This window comes from Arvicanthis niloticus, chromosome 6, assembly GCF_011762505.2.
Source record: "Arvicanthis niloticus isolate mArvNil1 chromosome 6, mArvNil1.pat.X, whole genome shotgun sequence".
In the NCBI taxonomy this organism is placed as follows: domain Eukaryota; kingdom Metazoa; phylum Chordata; class Mammalia; order Rodentia; family Muridae; genus Arvicanthis; species Arvicanthis niloticus.
The window spans coordinates 63,263,098-63,285,407 of NC_047663.1; the positions used below are offsets into that span (position 1 = coordinate 63,263,098).

Below are 22,310 nucleotides of genomic sequence, written 5' to 3' on the forward strand. Positions count from 1 at the left end.
GACTACAAAGCGAGTTCCAGGATAGCTGGGGCTACACAGAGAAACCCTATGTCAAAAATAGATCTACTTATTTTGCCTGTATAAGTGTTCTGCTTGCATGTATATGTGTGCATCATGTGCATGCCTAGTGCCCACAGAGATTAGAAGCTGTTGGCTCCCCCTGGAACTGGAGTTATGGATGGCTGTGAGCCACAATAGGGGGTTGTGAATTAAACCCAATTCTCTGCAAGAACAAGTGCTCTCAACCACTAAGCCATCTCCCCAGCCATTCAGAGTCCTATTCTACTGTAGAAATCTGTGGGGAAACCTCCCTAGGGTCAAGAAAAGGAGGGATCTTGGAGAAAAGAGTCTGATGTCATGGAGTGACAGGGAGATGTGGCTTGAAAGATTACTTTGAAGTGTCTCTGCCACCCTTGACTTCTCTTGCTCAGAAAATGACAGCAGACAGCGCACTGCAAGATGCCCTTGCACAGGAGTATTCCTGATGGATGAACTTGGTCAATAGATGATTGACAGACTGGGGAGACTAAGTCACTAAGGTGCTTACTGTGCAAGCACAGGGACCTGAGTTCAGTCCTCCAGATCTCACATCAAAAGTTAGGCGTGGTGATATGTGCTAGTAATTCCAGTACAGAGAGATAGGCTGATGGCCAGCCAGCCTAGCCTATTTGGTAAACCCCAGTTACAGTGAGAGACCTTGCCTCAGTAAAGAAAGTGAAGAACATCTGAGGAATCGTCCTGGCCAGCAGGGCATTAAACAGGGGTCCGGGTGGTCACCTGAAAGAGAAAGTGGGGGAAACAGGCCGATGCAAAGAATGGTGATCTGTCTATAGGCTGATCAAATTGCAATTTTTACTTTTTCACACAGGGGTTATATACACAAAAAGGCAGGGTGTGGGGGAAGGGGATGATGCAGGAGCGTATTTGTTTAGGGGGAGTACAGATATCTTCCAGAACAGAGTATCAGCTGGATGAAGCTTCAGGGGACAGGTCACTCTGACCCACCTATGATTCACTTGTCCCTATCTAAGTTGGTATTATCCATCAAGGTTACTTATCTACAAGGTTTATGACAGAACTGGCAGCTTTCCACCAAGCTGCTTGTGTACAATAGCTTCTAGCCATTTGTTTCAAGGTTTTTTCAGAGACCCAAGACTTTGTGCTAGCAGGATGACTTTAAGCCTATGGCTGATTCCAGGCCTTCAGAGTACAAGCAGAGATGCCCCTGACAAAGAATGACAGTCAAAGTTGTCCTATAGCCTCCACTGAAAGACCCCAAAAGGGGACCCTCACCCAAGTCTGGACCTGCACGAACCCAAAGACACACGAGAAACCATCTTGATGCAATTGCAGAGGAGGTTTAATGACGAGGGCCCTCGGGCCGGAACATATCTCACGCAGGAGATAGAGGTTCCGACTCGAAACCCAGGAAACTTGGGATATTTATGGGTAGGGGTTGGGGAGAACGGGAAAATTTGGCGTGGTTACATATGATTGGTTGCACTTTCGCGCGGCTACACATGATTGGATATTTCAAACATCAGCAACTTGCAGAACTGGCAGAACTTGCAGAACCTCGGACCTCTCAGAAAGGGAGGGAGAGAGAAGTAAACACCAGTTAGCCCATTACTTACTTGGGCTTGTTTGGACTTGTCTGGGCACGCCCTTGCATGCCTTTATTTTTGGTCACCCTGCCCCTGCAGGGACTTAATATTTTATTATGACTAAATTTAAAATTGTTGGTGGTCTTTGCTGACCATGAATTTTTTGTTATTGTTTCAACGCTGCTTTCAAATTTTATTTTCACACCACATGTGTGTGCATACACAGGTGATGATTTTAAAAGAAGGCATAACAGACCCCTAGGGCCAGGTGTCTCTATCCCTAAGACCCAAAGGTGACCACTGTGCATACAAACTTCCCAATGATCTCTCCTGTGTGAGGAACATAGGCCACACCAGGGGACATCAGCAGGATTACCACTGTCCACCTGTTCTTTTCTGCACTTTGCCTTTGTAGCTGGCCTCTGCTTCACAACTGTTACCAGAGCAAGAACAAGAAGCAGACTCCTGTCCCTGCTGGGCCATAGGGATGTGTCAGTTTCTTAAGAATCTGAACAAGCCAGGCACTCAGGAGGCAGCGGCAGGAGGATCTCTGAATTCCAGGCCAGCCTGGTCTACAGATCAAGTTACAGGACAGCTAGAGCTACACAAAGAGACCCTGTGTTGTTGTTTTAAGAAGAAGTCCGACCGCAGCTCAGAACAGACCACTCCAGACCATGCGGTTCCAAGGGGGAGAAAGTTTATTCAGGGGAAAGGGCAAAGGTGGGGAGAGAAGAGAAGTAGAGGCCGGCCATGACCACGTGGAGAGACAGAAAGGTGGGGGAGGGGACAGAGAGGCAAGAGGCAAGAGGGTAAGAGAGAGGAAGAGGGCAAGAGCAAGAGAGAGAGGGAGGAGGGGGCAAGCAGCCCCTTTTATAGTGGATCAGGCTACCTGGCGGTTGCCAGGTAACTGTGGGGAGGAGCATACCTGGCTGTTGCCAGGTAACTGGGGAGGTGCAGTTTAGACGGAATACTAACATTCCACCGTTTTGGTTTAATTAAAAAAGAAAAAATTAGAAAGAGGTGACTATGAAGCAGGAATAGGGACGTCGTGATATCTGGCTACTTCCTGCTGGCATTGGGGGCGACATGTCTCTAGGGGAAACACAGAAGAATGGGTATGGGGGTGTTTGTCCGGTCGTAGGAGAATTGGCTGTTTCCTGCTGTCCAGGGTCCATGGAGCCATCTGAGGACAGGTCAGAAGGAGCAGGTCCAGTAGAAGCAGCTGTGTATGTGTCAGGAGATGGAGCATCTAGAGGTTGCTTCTCTGGAGTTGTTCTGGATGTGCCTGGACTTGACAAGATGTAGGGAATAAGATTAAGTACATTTGGGGAAAGAAAATTTTCCTAAGATGTACATTTGAAATCCAGAGGGATCCCACCCTTTGGAATAGGTAAGTGGGAAGTTTAGGCAGATATACTTATCCAGATGACATCTATTTGGTCCGTGAAAGGTAAATCTGAGTGGGTTTCCTGTAGTTTGTAAGTTTACAAAAGCGATAACAGCATGAGTTAATAACATAAGCAGTCTTTAAGATGAACCTTTGTTGGATCATATAGTGGCATGTTTTATTAGAGGTAGGCACGTTTATAGGAACTCAGATATTAGGACAGTGGAGTAGCAAGAAAAGGAAATAAGAAGCATTTAATTGATGGCAACTGAGTTTAGGTAATGAGGTAACAGATAATATCTGTGAAAGCTTAGCTGTCAATGTAGTCAGAAGCCTGAAAGAGTAAACAATAATCTAGCAGTTATATATTATTTTTAAAAATGACAGAGTCCACTAGTCAACAGTTCCCATGGTCTCCATAGTTTCTTGAGCGAAGTCAGTTTGGCTTCCAAGCACAGAAGGCGCAGGGCTTTTTCTCTGTGGAGTGGATACGCGTGACATGAGAAATGACTTACCTTGGTTTAGCCAAGTCATTTGACTCACAGCATCCAGTTTAGCCCACTGCATTTGTTAGTGACCGTATCATCGCATGTAATCCAGGCTGTATCTTCTAGGTGTCCAAGTCTTCTGAAACCATCTTGGGTCAACTGTTACAGGCTTTGGGAGTTCTGTCGGCTACAAACTTAAATATACTATTAGCAGACTTCTGACAGGATTGAGAGCCATAAGGTTTGGTTGTAACTGAATAGAATTTAATAGCAGTAGTAAAAATCTATTAAGACAGGATAGGAAAGAGGTTTAAGTAGCTTTGGCGGGTACTGTAGGTAGAGAAAAGCACATTTTAGTATTAGCAAGAAAACATTTGGCTAGGAACAGAATAAGAAAGCTGGCAATAGTGGCATACGATCAAATGGCTGGAAAGCTGGGACTATGGGCCCGCAGCTGAGGGCAGAGGTCAGGTCCGCTGTGGCGGTAGGGCGGGACTTCCTATTAGCAGCTGGAAGCCACTGCCCAGTGCCTTTAGCGGCTAGGGTCTGCACTCACTTTACAGGAAAGCTGGGGCTATGGGCAGAATGTAAGAAGTAGACCCAGAGCAGAGCTAAGGAACATAGGGGAAGGGAGCAAGCAGGGTCCTGGACCCGCTGCTTTTCAGGCGAACCAGCTGAGCTAAATGGTCACAGCCAGTCGCAAATGACAGAGAAGGCAAAATGGGGAAGAGGCCTGCATCAGCAGGTGGCCAACTGACCCTTGGGGGAGACACACTAGGGACTAGAGCTTGGAGCCAGTGCTCCTGCGAGAGAGAACAGTCTGTCCAGGCCCGGCCTGGGGTACTCAGCTGCGAGAAACTGTCTCAAGAGGAGAGGGGATGTGTCTCACCCAAGAGGAGTTCTAGAAGGAGGGTCAGGGAAGAAAAGGGTTAGCTCTGAGCTCAAGAAATTTTTCTTGGGACCATGAGGATGGTTACTCTGATCAGTGGCGGATGGCTAAAAAAAAACTGAGGTTAGGAACAGACAGAACACATGGAGGGATTAGAGCGAAAGTAGATTGGATATAGGGAATTTTTCCATTTACCAGACTGCTGTATGTATGTATGAAGACCCTTTTAAATGACTGGGTCTAGTGTGTCATTAGGTGGCCATTTTAAACCATTACCTAGAGTATACCAAATCCAGACTTCATTGTAGAGATGTATCAATTTGGAAGGCCTCAAAGTAGGCGTTAATTTTAGAGATCTGAGGTTTTTAAGGAGACAACCCAGTGGGGTGCCTGAGAGTGCGGCCGAAGACAATGTAGCGCCTATTGGGTGACAGGGAGGGCTTACCAAGCTATCGTATCGGCGTCCCGATAGAAAGGCGGTAAGAAATCAGCCAACGGCCTGGGTAACCAGGTCGACACGAGGTTACCCAAGGGGCTAGCACGAACTCCCGGAGTTCGGCGGGAAGCAATTTACCCTGGTACCAGGCTTTCGACAGCTGCTAGAGCTAATTGGGAGGGAGGGTGTAAATTGCTTTCGAGGGGAGGGGAGTCACCCAGTGGCCAATGTCCTAAATAGTGGTTCGGCTAGGAGGCTAGTCATAGGGACCAGGGCAGACAAATGCCAACACTTCACCGCCCAAGGAAGACTGGCCAGGTCTTATTTGGATGGCTAGGGTCCCTCCCAGCCAATTGAAATTTCCTTACCAATAAGCCGGTGTGTGTTTGAAGAAATATGCAGTCTGGTATCAGGAAAGAGGAACCACGAGGTCTGTGTGTGGGCCTGTCTGGCTGCCTAAGCCACGTGGCAGAGTACCACGTGGTGGGCCGCAGGCGTACTTAGTCTGCAGCAGCGGTGGAAATTAACGCAGTCGGTGATGGCAGATAGCAGTGATGGAGTCCACGCGGCGTAGAGGCGGTGGCGGCGACGGGTGGCAGGTCCAGTGGGTGCAAGGCTGCGGCACTGCCAAGCTCGGCCTCGGCCAGAACGGCAGCGGCGGCGGTGGCAGCGGCAGTGGCGGGCCCAAGCCGCGTGGCGTCCGCGGTCCTGCCTGGCCACTGCAGCTAGTGGCTGTGGCGGTTCCCGGACAGCGTGCGCCACCACAACTGGCGGCGGTGGCGCAGCGCAGTCCGCGGCAGGCCACATGTCGTCGGTCCTTTTAAACCGCCCACCGGTGTCCCCACGCCTGCACCAGGCCGCCCGGTTACAGCATCCAGCAGCTGCCCCGAAGTTTTCGTATCCGAGTCACGGCACCATTGTTGTTGTTTTAAGAAGAAGTCCGACCGCAGCTCAGAACAGACCACTCCAGACCATGCGGTTCCAAGGGGGAGAAAGTTTATTCAGGGGAAAGGGCAAAGGTGGGGAGAGAAGAGAAGTAGAGGCCGGCCATGACCACGTGGAGAGACAGAAAGGTGGGGGAGGGGACAGAGAGGCAAGAGGCAAGAGGGTAAGAGAGAGGAAGAGGGCAAGAGCAAGAGAGAGAGGGAGGAGGGGGCAAGCAGCCCCTTTTATAGTGGATCAGGCTACCTGGCGGTTGCCAGGTAACTGTGGGGAGGAGCATACCTGGCTGTTGCCAGGTAACTGGGGAGGTGCAGTTTAGACGGAATACTAACACCCTGTCTCTACAGCTACACAAAGAAACCCTGTCTCTGGGAGTGGGTGGGTGTATGGGTGGGTGGGTGAGGACCCTCATATAAGCAGGGGGAGGGAGGATGGGATAGGAAGTTACGGGGGGGTGGGGGTGGGGGGTACCTGGAAAAGGGATAACATTTGAAATGTAAATAAAATATCCAATAATAAAAAAAAAAGAAACTCTATCTCAAAAAAGAAAGAAGAAAGGAAAAGAAGAAGGAAGGGAGAAAGGGAGGGAGAGAGGGAGGGAGGGAACAATTGTGGCCCATGTTCACATCCCAATTCCTGTATATGTGATTTTTTTTTTTTTTTTTAGAAACAGCTAGAGGCCCTGATCCCTCTGCTCCCCAGCTCTGCTTCCCCTCAAAGCCTAAAGGGGCAAACCTGCTGTAAACAGTTACACACCCAGTCCCCTGGCACTAGCGGTTTCCATATCCTGTTCTAAGTGGTGTCTGCAAGAGCCAAATAGAGTCCGTCCCCAAGTCCAGGAAGATGTTTTAGATTCTTACATTTTAATGATCCCAGCATTCCACCTCAGGAGCTATGGCCACTCAAGCATGTTTCCCAAGAATGAGTAACGCCAGTGATCTCTGGGAGGGACCCTGGCTGGCACAGCAGGGTGTATTTATGGACTGGGCACCAGATAAAAGTCCACGGCAAAGGGACTGAGCAGATGCAGTGCGTGGATACAGGGTAAGCAGATCACATGCAGCTGGTTCTTGAAGAAGCCATTTACCCAGAAATCATCTTCCAGCTAGGGCAGTCTGGAGTTAGGGTTTCATCCTGGAACCAGGACTGTGTACCTCCTGTACATGGCTACCCACATAGGAGCTTTGTTTGTGGATCATCTCCCCGTGGGAGTATAGGAACTAGTCACCTCAAAATCCAACACCCCTACTTGCTGCCTTCACTCAGCAAGATAAACAAAGCTCAGGTGTGAATCCCTGTGTTACACACACTGAAGATGTGGTTGTCAGCCCAGCTGTGCTCTCCTGTCTTGTGCACTGAGCATCACTGACAATCCCCAGAGTTAGGATAGGGGTGCTGGACCCACTCCCAGGTATTTGGATGAAGCTACATGGTCTGGGTCATGTGTCATACACGAAAACAATGCACATATACATACATGCATGTGCCTATACACAGGCAGACATAGATAGAGCCTTCCCTCTCTGGTGGCTCATGTTAACGAAGTCACTTGTCATTTGCTTTGAAACTGAAGAAAGGATCCTGGTGTCTCTCCAAGATTGAGGTGGGGGATGGAGGTTTGGACTCCAGAGCAAACAGATTTGGTGTCTCATTGACATGGTTCCTACATGTGACCCCAACTCATACCCCAGTTGTCTCCCTGTGACATGGAAACTCTCTGTGGCTCTAAAGGAATTGACTCCCTGGTCTCCTACTGTTCTAGAACAAAGGTGACTCTCTGCACTTCTCACCTCAGGATGTACCAGAGTCAGGGCCAGCTGCTCTCCAATTCAAAATGAGGGAAAAGTTCATGGTGAGGTCCAAAGATAAGCCCTTCTTCTCCCTCCTCTACCCTCAGATTAGATAATGACTCCTCCTCCTGCCTCTACCCTCAGATTAGATAATGGCCCACCTGTGTGCTGTAAAACTGGTGAGCATATCCCTACACTTTGACAACCCCCTGAAGCAGTCAACCCTGTTCTCAATAATTTGGGGTATAATTTAGCCAAAAGGAACTTTTTGTTGCTGTTGTTGAAAATAATAGATCTCCATTTATCTACATGCTGGTGATCTGTGTAGCTTGCAGGAGCTAGAAGTGACACAAATTGGGTTAAGGGACACAGACTCTACTTCCTTCTGAGCTGTCCCTCCCCTCAAAACCCAGGAATTCTCTGCTCACCTGCATGACCTTCATGAGTGCCAGTGTGGCTTGCTGAAAGGGAATTTACATTTTCAGAGGTTTGTTCAGACAGCCAAATTGTAAGAAACTGTGAAATGTGAAAATGAGGCAGAGAAGCAGAGACTCGGCCTCACCAGGCTGAGACTACCTTATTGAACAGCAAGGGGCCCCAACCTTTCTGAGTGATTGTTGGGAACTGACTTTTAGCAGAAAGCAGATATCAACTTTGCAGCCATCTCGAGCCATATACCCTGACAAAAGACTTGCTTTTCAACAGCCTACAACAGCTGAAGCACACTCTGATAAACATCTTGTTTATCCCACATATCTTGTTTTGCTGTTTAGTGACCCCAGCTGCATGGTGCACGTGGTAAAGTGTCTTCAGCTGTGTTCCCCTGCTTGTGCTTATAAATACCCAGGATTTCTTTGCAAGGGAGGAGACAATAAGAGGAGACAATAAGAGAGAGAGAGAGAGAGAGAGAGAGAGAGAGAGAGAGAGAGAGAGAGAGAGAGAGAGAGAGAGTAAATGAGAAACCATACTTGATCAGACCCTCTGGCTTGTCTCCATTCTTCCCATCTCTTGCCCCTGCAGCCCCACTCTCTCTCTCTTGCTAGACCCTGTTGACTGACCTGCAGACCAGAGCACTTAGCCCCAAAGCGTGGGGCAGTGTGAACAGCAACATAGTGGACCTAAAGTGAGGGGCAGAGCAGGCCTCAACATTTTGGCCCCCAAACGTGTGGCAGAGAGAGCTGATGTCAACAAGTGATGAATGTCTTCCTGAACCTTTAGAGGGCCTGGGGGTTGTGTACATAGGTTACCATGGGGAGTTATAAGTTTGGGGGTTGTTTTTGTTTTGTTTGTGATTTGACCATGAACAGGGTGGGTTGTTTTGAGACCCAGGTCTCTGCAGATGAAGCAGAGTGATCAAGCTGGAACTAAGGCATTTTTTCTGGCTGGAGGCTATTGCCCAGTACAGCCTGACTCAATTCTTCATGAGTTGAGGTTAGTACCCAATATGTACAATATACCTACCAAAGATTTTATAGAACTTTAAAGGATCAAAAAGGACCCCAATATTTCAGCAAGGTTACCCCAATAAGGTACCTGTTTAGAAGGGTTTTCTACACAGGGCGGACCTGAAGCCAGTTAGCAATAGTCCAACCTGAGAGGTCTAGACCATTCCATGCCTATGTCTCCTTTCCTCTCTCCAGTTCTGGATGGCTGACCTTGATTCCTAGCTCTGCCAGATAGTCAATCTGAGAGAGAGAGAGATTTATGTGCACCACATGTGCACAGGTGCCCATGGAAGCCAGAGGAGTCAAATTCCCTAGAATTGGAATTACAAGCACTTGTGAACTACTATATAGGTGGTGGGGACCAGACCCAAGTCCATTATAAAAGCAATAAGTGCTCTTAATCACTGAGCCATGCCCACTGCAGGGAATGGCAGCAGTCCTTCATATCTTTAAATCATATGTATGTATATATATATATATATATATATATATATATATATATATATATATATATATATATGTATATATATGTATATATATATATATTCCATTTGTGTGTGTGTGTGTATGTGTGTGAGTGCAGGTGCACACATGCCACAGTGTGTATATGGACGTCCATACTCTCCTCTACTGTATTTGGAGCCAAGATCTCATTATTATTTTTCCTCTCTGTTCCCCAGGCTAGCTGGCCTTTGGTTTTCCATGGCCTCTCCCATCTCTGCCTCTCATCTCTCGGTAGGAGCTCTAGGATTACAGACGAGCACACTATTCCATCTAAGTTTTATGTAGGTTCTGGGGTTTTAAACTCAGGTCTGCCCACTTGAGCAGCAAGTGAGCCATCTCTCCAGCCTTCACGATATTCTTTTAGTCCAATCTCTTGGCTTCTCCTGGGCTCAGCTTCATCTTTAAATTTTCAATTTACCTTTGCTGGGTGTCTTGAAGAGTCACATCTGGGGTGTGGGCTCTTTGTTATATAAGCAAAATTTAAATTTCCACCCAGAAAGTTCTTGGAAACCATGCTGCTTTTGTTGATAGATGGCGCCAGGTTCCAAAGCAGATTTTTCTCCTTCCTGTGTCAGTTACTCAAGCTGCTATCTGTTCTGGTCGCTTTTTGCTTGACACATGCAAACAAACTCAGAGACACTATATTTTTAAACCTTCTAAAATAATTTGATCATGGATAGAGAGATGGCTCAGCTGTTAGTATATCTCTTGAGGAGCACTGGGGTTGGGTGCCCAGCACCCACATCATGTAGTTTACAACCACTTAGAACTCCAGCTCCAAAGAATCCAATGGCTGTAGCCTCCACAGGAACATGGAGTACAACCCCCATCACTCTCTCACACACATATACACATAATTAAAAATGAAATAAAATCATCAGGGCAGTGGTGGCACATGCCTTTAATCCCAGCACTTGGGAGGCAGAGGCAGGCGGATTTCTGAGTTTGAGGCCAATCTGGTCTACAGAGTGAGTTCCAGGACAGCCAGGGCTACACAGGGAAACCCTGTCTCAAAAAAACAAAAAAGAAAAAAAAAAAAGAAGGAAAGAAAGAAAATCTTTAATAATAAAACAATTTGAGTGAGAAAATAGGCAATTCAATTTGCTAATAAAAGTATTCAAGATAAAAAACAATGTCCCCATTAAAAGTGAATAATGCAAGCTTCCGAATAGGAAAAACAACAACAAAGACAACAAACCAACCTACAAACAAGGGCTTTCTGGTGTGCTCTGCTCTGCTGTCTGACAAGTTTGTGTTTGCATGTACAAGCCTGTTCTGCCAGTGAGCACTGAAATCACACAGTGACTCAAGCTCTTTGTCCCTGCTGTACAAATAGAGCCATGTTTCTCAGACTGAAGGCCAATCACTTTCCCTTTCTCTTATGAAATAAAGTCTTAACATGTAACACTGACCTCAGGCTGCTACTATGTGTGTATTTCACAAGGAAAAATAATGTATCTCCCAAACTAGTTTGCAGTTGTGACAGTTATCCATTCTTCCTTCCCCCCTCTCCTCCACAGTAAAGCCTGAACCACCTACATGCACTGTGGGTCAGGAAGGGTGAGCCCAGGGATGATGGACAGATGCCTAGCTACTAACAGGTGCATCCACTTGGAACACATTCCTGCAAAGCATGTGCTATTTGTCCACAGCCTTCTTATAATTACTCTCAATCCAGTATCTTAAGTTCCAGAGATCTAGAGGTGCTTTGTAGCCCCATAGGTAGTAATCAGCAACTCACCTTCCACCTTTATCCCTCTGGTGTCCTGCTATCGCTTTGGGTGGTCCTTATCTTCCTGTAGGTTTTGTTTTGTATTTTGGCAACTGTTCATTACTGATGCTATGTGATTACGAATTATCGACGTACATTTTATTGTAGATCTAGCTGCCTGGGAGTCCCAAGTTCAGGTCCTCCTCTAAGTCTCTGGGTCCCGAAATCACAAAAACTGTTTTATTTTCCCAGAAATGCTCTTGCTGCCCAGCAAGAAGCTAAAGCTTACCTGCTTGGTTTCACTTTTGATGTTTGTGAATGTGATTCTCAACCAGCCAGCTTCCTCCTGACAGAAGGACACAAGCACAGACTGTCTGAGGGCTTTCTGCCAGCCTCATTCCAGGAGCCTCTTTCATTCCCCTCCCCCTGCTCTCCATGCTGACCCAGGAGTGTGCTTTTCTGGGGAGGACATATTTGTGGGATGTTTGTGGAGCTCTGTGCTGCAGCTGCCACTTCAAGAGGCTCAGCATTTACCACTGTTGCAGTGAAGTTTTTACATTTTGGATCTACTTGGTGCCAGAAAGGGTTTTTGTTGTTGTTGGTTGGTTTTTTTTCTTTCCTTCCTTTGTGGATTTGGCCATTGAGAACCCTTTGAAGGCCAAAGAGAAGGCTCAGGGTACAGGGGTGATGGACAGATCCCTAGCTCAGGGTAAAAGCTGCCAAGCCTGGTGACCTAAGTTCAATTCCTGGGTCCCACACAGAGAAAACAAAAACAATTCCACAAAATTTTGTTCTCTGATGTGTGCATGGTAGCACACATTTGTGCTTCCCACAGGGAGCGAAAATAAGAGAATAAAATGTAATAAAAACAAAACAAACAAAAAAAAATAGAAAAGAAAACCATTTGGACCTGCAGGAAGAGACGGGGGCATTTTGTGTTTAGAGCACTGGAGGCCTACACTATCAGACAGGCCCAGAGTCAGGCCACCATAGTGCCTATTTAACACATCAAAGTGAACCTGGCTTCCAGGTTCTCCCAGCATCCCTCAGTCCATACCTGTTTCATGGTATAGCTGCCCTTCCCTATATAATCCAACTGTAACCCAGTCTTTTCATCTACTCTTTACTCTCCTGGCCTTTTGGTCTCCTGGTCTCTAGACTCTCCTCTCTCCCCTCCCCCTCTCCTCACATGGCCCCACTCAGGGTCATGTTCATTCTGGACTCTCCCAGATTTCCCTGCCTGGCTCTGCTCTCTCTCGTATCTACAGGAAACCTTCTCCTCTAACATACCTGGAGCAGTCATGCTATTAAGAGCACATACTGTTGGGAGCCAAGTCCTAGCAGAAAGCGGCTATCATCTTTGCAGCCACCTCAGGCCATATACCCTGACAAGAGACTTGGTTTTCAACAGCCCACAACAGCTGAGCACACTCTGATAAACATCTTGTTTTCCTCAGATATATCTTGCTTTGTTGTTTAGTGCCACAGCTGCAAGGCACACGTGGTAAAGTGTCTTCAGCTGCATTCCCCTGCTTGTGCTTATATATACCCAGGATTTTCTTCCAATAAATGGGACTTGATTAGATACCTTGTCTTGTCTCCATCTTCACTCTCTCTCTTGCTAGACTCTGTTGACTGACCTGCGGGCTGGGTCAACACACTGTTCTTTTTAATTTATTTTTTTATTTTTCCCCATTCGGGGGTCTGAAAAGTCTGAATTATTAATGGAAATTTCATACAAAGAAAAACATCCCTTTGCCAGGGTAATGGCAGCTTTAATCTCAGCACTCAGGAGTCAGAGGCAGGCCTGTGAGTTCGAGGCCAAGGCTGGCTACCTAGTGAGTTCCATGACCGCCAGGACTACACAATAATACCCTATCTCAAAAAAAAAAAAAAGAAAGAAAGAAAGAAAGAAAGAAAGAAAGAAAAAGACCTTCCTTCAATTTTAATTAAAAAAAAAAAAATCTTGTGTATGAGTACTCTAGCTACATGTACCCCTGCTACCCCTGCATGCCAGAAGAGGGCATTGGATCCCATTACAGATGGTTGTGAGCCATCATATGGTTGCTGGGAATTGAACTCAGGACCCTTGGAAGAACAGTCAGTGTCTTAACCACTGAGCCATCTCCCCAGCCCCTCCCTTCAACTTTTATTTTAGAATATAATCTATACAAGTTAGGCAAGCTAAACACTCATGATAGTGAGTGGTGCACACCGATTTCCTCTCTGTTTCCTTACTCTATTTCAGAGTTAACCACGCCTTGTTAGCTTTACTATGGCATCGCTGGTTTTATCTAACAGTTTGGTTTCCCCACACTTGTCACACACATGAATCTCAAATCAGCCCCGTGTTCACTTGTTCAGCAGAAACAGTTTCAAGCTGTGTCCCACTTCCCCTGGCATAGCCCCAGCTGTGCCATATACTCAGTAAATCTAGCATTTATTCTGCTTCTCTGTGCAGCACTATATCTCTATTAAAAATAATTAAATTGTATTCTTTAGGAAATGTATGAAAATATACTTTAATCTTAATTTTACATAGATCAATAGTGACTCACTGGACACACTGTGTCTACATCTAGTGATTTGCATCTAGGAAGAAGACTACAGAGACATAGGTGCTATCCCCATCATCTGTTTGGTTGTCAGGCAACAGCCTGGGTGCCCCACCCCCTATCAAGAAACATTCAAATTGTTTATAGGCTTGTCCATGTTTCTTAAGGATTTGTTTTCATGTTTAATTATGTATCTGTGTGTCTGTGTGGGAGTATGTGCTTGTGAGTGCAGGTGCCCTTGGTGGCCAGAAGAGGGCATCATATTCCCCTGGGGCTAGAGTTATAGGGAATTGAGAGTTGTCTAGCATGGGTGCTGAGAACCAAACTCTAGTCCTATATAAGGATAGAATGTGCTCTTAAACCTCTGAGCCATCTCTCCAGTCCCTAGACACAATTAATCTTCAATTCTCACAGCTAGTAACCAAAAACATAATATACCTATTTGCACTGTTTGGCAATGTTTAAAGAGTGTCAAAGAGTAACTGCATGTGTAATTCCTCAGAGGTCACACCACTGCCCACATTACGGGCTGTGTCATGATTTTTGTGTTGACACCAACACTGCACCACAGAAATTGCTTATCTACAATCTCACTTGCAAATTCAACTTCCTGAAAGTGACATGGCTGCTAATTTACATTTTGGCCTTTGGATAGGAGACTGAGTTATCTTCGCACATGATTAGGGAACTTGTGTATTTGGGGGAGGGGGGGATTTCCGCTTCGATCACTAGTGTCTTCCCTCTAATTTCCTATCCTCATGATTCATGCACAAAGCATTGTCTGTTAACACGTGAGGACTCCCCAGTGTGCAAACCTCAGACTACATCCCTGTGTTGTGTAATTGCACCTCTGCAGAAATGCAGCAGACACTGTGACTTAGGTGATGCTCCCCCATTGTTTTCTCTTACACTCTGTTATATGAACCATATATATGACAACCGTAAAAAGCAACCATAATGTCAGTCAGCCTGCTCTCAGCAGAGCAGCACAAAGCCAAGTCATGTGTTGGATATATGTATTTATTTAAAGTCATTTCTTCCAGATGAGGTAGTGTATACCTTTAATCCCAGCACTCAAGAGGCAGAGGCAGGAGGATTTCTGTGTGAGTTCAAGGACAACCTGGTCTTCTGTAGAGAAGGAGATCTAGGAGATCCATAGTAAGATCCTGTCTAAACACAAAGAAAATTATTTCTGAAAACTCTGTGCCCAGAAAGTTTGTACTAGCACGTTGTACAAGACTGGTGTTGGGAATGACATAACCACCATGTGGCATAATTCTGATCCCTCTATTTTCCCAAGGGTCACAAAGTCTAGGAGATATCACAACCTGGCCAGGGTGTACACCTTCAGCTGTCTCTCCAGCGTCCTGAAAACACTAAAGTCACCTGAGTCCTAGGTCAGCTGCCTCATTCTCTCCATCTTTAGAACCTTACTCAGAGTCCACGCTGTCCTGCAGAAAGACTCTTTTCTTAAGTAGAACCTTAGCGTCCTCGGTCACTATGTCAAGAAGATAATTTTGCATATAGTAACTCTTTCCAAAGTAAAGGCCGGTGGCTATGAGTCCACCGTTGGCAGCGAAAACTTTCTCTATGATTTTCACCAGCTTGTCCGCCACGGATTCATTCATCTCACTTGACAGCAAATGGGGTGACTTAATGGCAGACTCCAGCTCCTCCACAGACATGGACCATTCCCTGGCCATGTTTTCCAGTGACTCGTCATCCAGTCCAAAGCAAGCCCTGTAGTGCGTCAGGATCTTCTCAAGCTCCTCAATGTCGTCATTGAAGAAGGACATCATGGGGATGGTGGCCAATGCTCCACACTTCAGAGCCTCCAGCCAGATCTTCTGTCTCAGAGCATCTCTCTTGCGATCAATGGCAGTCTCCGTGATGTTAGGGAGGCACTGCACGAAGATGTGACGCTTCTGAGCTGGAAGCTCTTTCAAAAGGGTGGATTCCAGTTTAGGAAAATCAAACTGTGCTACCTCAATGCTGGATATTAAGAAGACATGAGTGGAGGGTGCCTCGGGATTCTGCAGCTGCTTCACACAGTCGTTTCGGATAGTCTCCAGGAGTTGTTCCCTATTGAAGGACCTGGGTTTACTTTTCTTCTCAGACCACAAATCGCAGTCAATTTTTGTCCGCACAAAATAGAAGTTCTTTTTCATCTTTCTGATTGCTTTGGCCAGCTGGGCATCATTCTCTTTAAATCGAGAAGCTGAGATGATAAGAAAAAAGTCATACTCCTGAAACTTGACTTTCTTCAGATATTCTTCTGGTTTGAAGTTTTCTGACCCGACCCCAGGGAGATCCCAGATGGCCACATTAGGGAATTTAGGGTGGGTGTATTTGTCCCTCTCCATGGTTGTCTCCACTACTCCACTCTTAGCTGCTTCACTCCCTTCATGTCCTATGCCCCGCAGGGCATTAATCAAAGTGGACTTTCCTGCCCCTGTCTCCCCTGTCACAGCGATATTCAGGGGGGCTTTCTCAATGTCTGTCAAGGCAGTGCTGATTATAGAAATCGCCTTCTGCATGTCTCCTTCCTGCATACGCGACTGAATTGATTCGATGGTCTCCTCGGAAATGATTTTACTTTCCATCTTGAAATTCTTGAAGAAGTCATCAAAGCTAGAGGCCATCCCCTGAGCCTTTGCATCAGGTTTAGAAGAAGACTGACCCATGGCTGTGGGCACACAGGACACTGGAGGGAAGGCAGAAGTGGAAAAGAAGGTCAAAGGTTAGGAGCATTTCCCTCCTCAATTCATTGATATTCTAGGGCTTGGCTGCCTTGCTTCCTCGAGAGATTACTCATTAATTGCAGCATCTGATTTCTCTAGCCAAACTTTCTAGACTACATCATTTTTCATCTTTTTAAATTTTCATTATTTTGAAAAAAAGAAAAGTTGGAACACAGCACCACCTAATAAACCAAAGGAGAAATGCCACCACACTGCAGCCCATTTGTGCTGTGACAGTCCCTGACTTTGAGACATCCTGGAGAGTGAGGATGTAACACAGACGCACACGGTTTGCCTAACTTGCACTGTGTGCTAGGTTCAACCCCCACTACCACATACTCACAACGGTCATAGTTTACTATACAGTTGTAAGACAGTAAGACAGTGCGGGGTTGCTGAAACAGTAAACAAACACAACAGTGTAAAATGGACTCCCACAGGAGAGATGACCCAGCAGTTCAGGTTGCTTGCTGCTCTTACATGGAACCAAGTTCAATTCCCAATACCCAGATCAAGTGGCTCCAAACCACCTGTGATTGCAGCTGCAGGGGATCTGACGTCCTCTTCTGGACTCTGAGGGCATCTGCACTCACATGCACATATCCACATGAGGACAAACACACATACACATGAATTTAAGAAAATGAAATAAATCTTAGAAATAAACCCCACTACTTCTCTGTAAAAGCCTGTAGTACCAGGACACTGACAAGATTGGGAGCGAACATTTGCAAAGATCACATCTAATAAAAGACTGTGACCCAAAAATGCATAAATAACTCTTGAAACCAAACAATTCAAAGCAAACAGCAGTGGGTGATGCTGGTGCACACCTTTAATCGTGGCACTTGGGAGGGAGAGGCAGGGGGACCTCTGAGTTCAAGGTTAGCCTGGTCTACAGAGTGAGTTCCAGGACAACCAGGACTACATAAAGAAACCCTCCCTGTCTTGAACGGCCCCTCCAAAAAAAAAAAAGAAAAGAAAGAAAGAAAGAAAGAAAGAAAGAAAGAAAGAAAAGAAAAAATTGAAAAAAAAGGAAGAGCAAACAACATCTTTTAAAAATGGGCCAAAAGCTGGATGTGGTGTTGCACACCTTTAATCCCAGCACTTGGGAGACAAGGGGACCTCTGAGTCTGAGGTTGGTCTGGTCTACAGAGTAAGTTCCAGGACAGCCAGGGTTAACCAGAGGCACACTATCTCAAAAAAACAAAAAACAAAAATAAAATAAAAATGAAAAAATAAAATGGACCACTCACTTTAGAAGGCTGCACGGCAATTTCTTCAGCACTGAATTAAACACAGTCAACATACATGCTTCTTGACATTCATACATTTGTTCCCACACAAACCTGCAACTGAATGTTTCCAGAGGATTTGTACATAATTACAAACCTTGGAAGTAACCAGGAAGCCCTTTGGTAGTGAGTGAACTAAACAGCTATGGACACTGTTCAGAAATACAAAAGCTAAACTGTTAAGCCAATAAAATACTGAGTGGAGGATGCCAGAGGCAACATGACTCCCACAGCATGTCACACATGCTGAGTGACTCTCTGTACAGGGCAAAATTATGGAAAAAAATCAAGTCAGTGGTTGCCATGTATTGTAGGGGAATGAGTGAAAAGGCGGGTGGAGGGCAGTAGAAATAGTTGAGTGACAGCATAGCCAGGTGTGTGCTGAGATGCATCTCGAATGCATACGACTTGGAAGAAACTGTCTTTAAGCATTGTCTGAGCACACGTGTCAGAGACAGTTCACCATTCTGGTGGGGGATACCAGTAATGGGCGATAGAGACCATGCACGGGTAGGGTGGCAGTATAAGTCACTGCCTTTTCTTTTTCCTCTGTGAAACTAAAGCTTCTCTTAAATCTTAATTAAAAAGAAAAAAAAAAAAAAAACCACCAAACGCTAAAGGAAAGACAACCACTCTTTGGGATATTTAATGAAATTCTTTTAAATTACATTTTATTTATTTTGTGTGTGGGGGTGGGGTGGGGTGCACATGCACGGATAAAATAACTTGTGAGAGTTGGTTCTCTCCCTCTACCATGTGGGGCCTGGAGATGGAATTCAAGCCATCAGGCTGAGCTCAGCGCCTTCACCTACTGAGTCACCTTGTCCTTCAGTGGGATTTTGTAAGAGTCGGTCCGCCTGAGCTGAGACCCACTCCTCACCCCATTCCATCTTGTGTATAAAGAAGTTTAAACACATGCCAGGAAGTCACCTAGGGGACTCACTGCTGCAGAATGTGTCACAGGTAGAAGAGACAGTGGGAACGATACATGAAGGGGTTGAGGAGGACATTTGCCAGTCACGCCAAGAAGATTCTTCTGTCACTTTGGAACTCACATGAACTTCTCAGGACACAGATGATTTTGACATAGGACACAAGAAGAAATCACACACCCAGGACTAAACATAATGAAAAAGATGCAAATCCTCTATGAACCTCATAGAGAGAGGGGAAATTTCCTAGATCAGGAAACCAGACCACCCCAAGTCAGAGGAGATGCTGGGGCAGAGGGCAGGCAGAAAGATGCCTGGCTACAGTGAGGGAGCAGGTACTTTCACTGGGGCCTCCCTGGCAGTCACCTGTTACAAAAAGAGAAGGAAAAGGATAGTTTGGGGAAGAACTCATCTGAGCAGGTATACAGATCTGATTTGGTGTGTGTACGATCAGGGATGGCAAAAATTCTCCTTAACAGAACTAGAGACATCTGGCCTGCCTGTCACTGGATAGGTGAGGGAGTTGTCAAGACACCATGAGTGTCTGTGAGTATCCACCATGAATACCCACACACATATCCCAGTGTAGACACATACAAACACACACACACACACACACATACAGCAGACGAAGAAGAATTCTTAGGCATCTAACATGTGCCAACAGCATACCACCATGTGGTAACTCTGAGTATATGTGCTGAGTCTTAGAATGAGCATGTCTGGGTACAAAAAGGGTAGATTCCCAGAACCTTGTCTTTTAACCTTTGAGAGTGCATCTATCCACTGAGGAGAGGCCAGGGTAAAATGAGAGGGAATGCTGGGAATGTGTCCTATGAACCTCGAGTGTGCTTCTATACACACTGTTTCACTTCATCTGGACAACCGTGCAAGCACAGTGTAATGATGTTCACCTTAAAATTAAGCACAGTTTTTGGTAGAGTAGTAAGGATTGAACCCCTGGCCTTGTGCATGCTAAGCAAGTACCCTACCACTGAGTTGTACCGCCAGCCTTCTCCTCCTTAAAATTAAGGATCAAAGAAACTGAAAAGTTAAAACACATGAAGGAGGGAGTCCTACTGTTGACTGAGATCAGTGCTGGGATCCAAAGCTGAGGTTTGGCCCTCTGAACTCAGAGTTCTTTGCAGAGGCCAGACACAAGCCCATAGTTTGGTGGAGGGATCAGAGTTCGTGGAGACACATGGACTCCAGAGTTTGTACTTAGATAATGTTCCTTGTCTTCCAAGCAAAAGGTGTTTAGATATTAGACAGGTGGTGTCTGGTGTCAGGTGATCTCCAATATAATCCCTACCCATCAGCACCCCTGTCTTTTCCATAGCCTGGAAATGACTGCTTCTTAAACATATCCCAGATATTAAGTTCTCTGGATGCCTTTTAGCTGTCCTCCACCCATCCTGCCTAAGCCCATGACACTCCAACCACATCAAGCATGCCCGCAGTTCCACCCCCCAGACCTCCAGCCTATAATCCAGTTTGTAGACCTATATTAATTTTTAAAAACATATATATCATCTCCCTCACCAGTTCCTTTGAGAAAGAGAGATTTCCGGTGGAAGAGTGGAGTCCAGTGAGGAGCTTCCCTCTGCACCAGGCACAGCAAGTGCACACAGACGTGTACAGATCTGTCCTTGCTGCTTGGAAGTCCAAGTGTGCCGTGCAGTGTGACTACCACAGAAAAGACTGAGCCGTGTATGAAGAGCTCTGAGATCTCTCCTTAGCTGCTGCCCTGCCCTCACAGGAATCTAGCCAACAGAGGGAGGAGAACACTCTAACAATGTAACGCAGGCTAGGAACTTCCAGGAACATGAAATTGAAAGTAGATTTTTCATGGCATAGAAACTGAAAGCCACTGGGGCCGAAGGTTGCGTCGGTAAGCATGCTTCTGGCATGGTATAGAGGGGAGGGTGCAGGGATCCAGGCAGGAGGATGCAGTGACTGAGGAGGGGAAGTTTCAATTCATGCCATCAAAGAGCTGAGCCAGAACTCAGAGCCCACAAACCCACTCAAGCAAGCCCTTGCTTCCCCTTCTGCACAACTAGTCTCCATGGGGATAATATAATGATGTAATATACTTTACAGCCCTTGACCTGGGTGCAGACTTTCTGAAAGTCTCTGAGTTTTCTCATTAACTCACTATGGGCTCCCAGCAAACCCTGAGGTCCCACACAGGAAATAAAAATAAATGTTTGCTCCCACTCAGCAGTTTGCTAGACTTGTTCTTGATACTCAGAAAGTGTTCGATTGACAGCTTTAGTTTTATTGCAGAGAGACTATAGATGGCAGGTCTAGGAGGAAGCACAGAGCATCCCTCTCTTCCTCCCTGGAATTAGGGTGCATACTCCTCCAAGGATACTGATACACTCATCACTCATGAGGCTCCACTGAGGTTTATAATCTAGGGATTGTGCCAGATTATCTGTCTCTAAGTTCCTCCCCCACACAGGTGACACTCGTTGGGAGAGGAGCTGTCAGGGCATCTAGGAGCACCCCCGGCAACTGCCTACTGCACACCAGTAACACACGGGTTCTCTCAGCGGGAGAAGGGGATAGACCCTGTTGAGTTACGTTAATCCAGCAAAAGGAAAATTTCCAATATTGAAATAAAAACAATATCAGTATATTAAACATTGAACAGCCTGTTGCTGCTGTAACAATCTGGATAGTGCAAACCCCGATCATGGTGCTGCAGTTAAGAAGTTCAGAAAGAGTGTCAGCAGGCTAAAATCAAGACATCTGCAGGGCTGTCCTGAGAATGTAGCCCAGTAGGTAGAGTGCTTGCCTGGCATCCATAAAGCCATCGTTGTATCTCCAGTACTACATAAAATAGATACAGTGGACACAGTGGCTCACACCTGTAAGTCCAGCACTTGGGAGAAGGAGGCAGAGAGATCAAGGTCAAGGTTAGTCTGGGGCACATGAGACCATCTCAAGAAAGAAAGGAAGTGGGCAGGGGAGGAAGAAAGAAAGAAAAAGACATCTGCTGTATTGTTTTTTTTAGAGACCGTGGGAGAATGTTTCTGTTTTGCTAGTTCTAGAAGCTTCTCCGATTCCTTGGTTCTCTTCAAAGACAGGAAAACTGCCCATCTCTGACCACCCCTCAGTGACTACGCCTCTGTCCACCTTTTCCTTCTACCTCCCTCTTCCGGTTTGAAAACTATGATCACTAGAAAAACTGGACAACTCTCCTAACGTGCACACACCATGCACATTCCTAGGGCATTCAGTATTCTGGGAATGAGGATACACAGGTCCTTTGAAGGAAGGGTGTGTTGCATTATCCTGACTACTGCAAACAGGATATTCACATAGTTGTATGCTGGCAAACTTGGAGACAAAATGGGCAAACTCTTCAGCAAAAATAACTCTAAAATCATTAAAAAAAAAAAAAAAAAAAAAAGCCAACCCTCCCCAAAACAAAACAAAAAACAAAAAAACAAAACAACAACAACAAAACCCTTTTACCAAAGAAACTGCAGACTTCACACAGGCCAGGCAGTCTCACTGAGACCTTCAGAAAAGGTCAGCCCACCCTGGAGGCTTTTTCTGAGAGCCCCAGCACCACAGAAAGGC

At 46.0% G+C, this 22,310-nt stretch overlaps 2 protein-coding genes across 3 annotated transcripts in view; both read right to left on the minus strand.

Moving 5' to 3' along the window:
• LOC117709967 (uncharacterized) overlaps positions 1-20,397 on the minus strand; it is a 29,488-nt gene extending 9,091 nt beyond the window's left edge. Inside the window, exons 1-5 of the mRNA XM_076935267.1 lie at positions 20,262-20,397; positions 15,186-16,455; positions 13,755-13,788; positions 11,486-11,542; positions 7,965-7,997 (exon numbers count right to left, since the gene is read on the minus strand). Of these exons, the coding sequence (XP_076791382.1) occupies positions 7,965-7,997; positions 11,486-11,542; positions 13,755-13,788; positions 15,186-16,435 (1,374 nt within the window). The 5' untranslated portion in view covers positions 16,436-16,455; positions 20,262-20,397. The remainder of the gene's footprint in view (positions 1-7,964; positions 7,998-11,485; positions 11,543-13,754; positions 13,789-15,185; positions 16,456-20,261) is intronic.
• Positions 2,576-5,744, minus strand: LOC143442797 (uncharacterized). Of its 2 annotated transcripts, none has more exons than XM_076936801.1 (2): positions 5,305-5,744; positions 2,576-2,889 (listed from the first exon to the last, which is right to left on the minus strand). In XM_076936801.1, exons 1-2 carry the CDS (start codon positions 5,609-5,611, stop codon positions 2,615-2,617), a joined length of 582 nt encoding a protein of 193 aa, XP_076792916.1. In that variant the 5' UTR covers positions 5,612-5,744; the 3' UTR covers positions 2,576-2,614. The 2 variants fall into 2 exon arrangements, with proteins under 2 accessions (XP_076792916.1, XP_076792917.1); XM_076936802.1 differs by having other exon boundaries at positions 2,700-2,894.
• Positions 20,398-22,310: the final 1,913 nt, after the last annotated feature.

Excerpts from the sequence above, each read along its gene's own strand:
- LOC143442797 (XM_076936801.1), bottom strand. The coding sequence starts at position 5,611 with ATGTGGCCTGCCGCGGACTGCGCTGCGCCACCGCCGCCAGTTGTGGTG. Across the intron at positions 2,890-5,304 it reads CCACCGCTGCTGCAGACTAA|GCACATCCAGAACAACTCCA; the intron begins GTACGCCTGCGG and ends TGTCAAGTCCAG.